Source organism: Pyxicephalus adspersus, chromosome 11 (assembly GCF_032062135.1).
Source record: "Pyxicephalus adspersus chromosome 11, UCB_Pads_2.0, whole genome shotgun sequence".
Taxonomy (NCBI): Eukaryota; Metazoa; Chordata; class Amphibia; order Anura; family Pyxicephalidae; genus Pyxicephalus; species Pyxicephalus adspersus.
The window spans coordinates 526681-528278 of record NC_092868.1 but is presented as its reverse complement, the minus strand read 5'-3'; the positions used below and the strand labels follow the sequence as shown (position 1 = coordinate 528278).

The window sequence follows — 1598 nt, the reverse complement described above, 5'->3', positions numbered from 1 at the left end:
ATATATCCCATCCCCCGTATTGAGGCAGATCTGTGTGTTGTGCTGTATACATTACATATGGAACAAGGCAGGAATTTATCGTTTCTCCCGACTGTTAGCCAGCATTGATCTATAAAGCAAAGACAATGGATCCCAAGGATCATCATGGGGTTCATGCACCCTACATCCCGACATGGAGCGGATTACCCCCTGGGGTGCTGCCCAGCCCCCATCTATGGGTGACATATACGGCTTTGCACACATGGTACGGCCCAGCGGATTCTGCACTCCATGTTGATGGAAGGAAGCCACATGTGATGCTCACATAGATGGTAGCGTCACACAGCACAGACACACAATATTAGTCACTCGCTGGACCCGACCGATGAACCACACACAGGAGGTCTGCTCCGACATGCAAGAAAGCAGCCTCTGGCATTCAGGACAGGATGGTAGGAATGATGGATGGTGGATCAGGCAGCGTGGCATGCTTCATGGATGGCGCCCACTGGGTATGAGCACTTCATGCCAACTTACACGGCCTGTGTCCTTCAAAGGTCTCAAACGGTCCATAGAACATCTGTGTCTGGGACGTCTCTGCGAATAAGTAGGAACCAACTTTATTGTACAAACTCACAACGTCACAAACGGAATCCCCCTTAATTGTACCAAAGCCCCAACCCGGGATACCCTGTGAGGCTGGGTACACGCGTGCAATGATGGCCAATGATGGCCATGGTTCTGTCACTCAGCGTTGTACATAGATTCTGGAGAGAACGATGGAGTGGCACCCCGCTGTGCTCGCTCCCCTTCACTTGGATTACGATTGTTCATCGTCTGTGGATCCGCCAGGACGAGCGCTGTACACACGCCAGATTCTCATCTGTCCTACAACCAATATCGTATGACAATCCTCTGACGTGTGTACGGAGCCTTCCTATGTTAGGACGACATGTTTGCACATTATTGATATTTTCTGCGTCTCTTCCAGGGAGATTCATCTCTCCATCTGCCTGGTGACAGGAAGTGATGACAGGAAGTGATGACAGGAAGTGATGGTAAATTCACATTTTCAGAGCCAACACAAAACATTGACAAGTGGATCTTCCGATGGAGATATTTCATGTGACTGATAGAACAAAGGAAGAGGAGATTCCTTCTCCATTATAATTTCATCTCCAGGACAGGAAGTACAGCTAAATCTCCCCAAGGTGATAAAAATAAAGTGACAGGGGCTTCACCCTATTCACAATCAATAATAACAAATAAGCTTTATGTATATCTTCCTCTCAGCCAGACAGATTATAGAATAATGTCATTTTGCTGTCCCATATTTCTGCTTGTTTTAGGTCTCTGGTCACACAGTGTCCCATCACATAAGACAGAAGGTTGGAGATAATGGCGTACTTTATTTGTGGTGATGCCGTCTATGTACAAGTGAACGCAAACAGTTTATATACAAAACAGCAAAGATTCTCCGTATAGGAAATGTTCAGATAACGGGGTACACAAGTGGGGTTCACATATGTCAGGGATTAAACACAAAATATTCTTACACTTCATACATGATCCTCCAGACAATATCCTTATGTGAATGGGGAGCTGCATGTAATATTCCG

The 1598-nt window shown here is 46.2% G+C and overlaps 1 protein-coding gene across 1 annotated transcript in view; it reads right to left on the bottom strand.

The window, feature by feature from the left end:
- HSPG2 (heparan sulfate proteoglycan 2) overlaps positions 1–1598 on the bottom strand; it is a gene marked incomplete at its 5' end in the record, with an annotated part of 68374 nt that overhangs the window by 27650 nt on the left and 39126 nt on the right. Inside the window, one exon of the mRNA XM_072426714.1 lies at positions 517–576. Within this exon, the coding sequence (XP_072282815.1) occupies positions 517–576 (60 nt within the window). The remainder of the gene's footprint in view (positions 1–516; positions 577–1598) is intronic.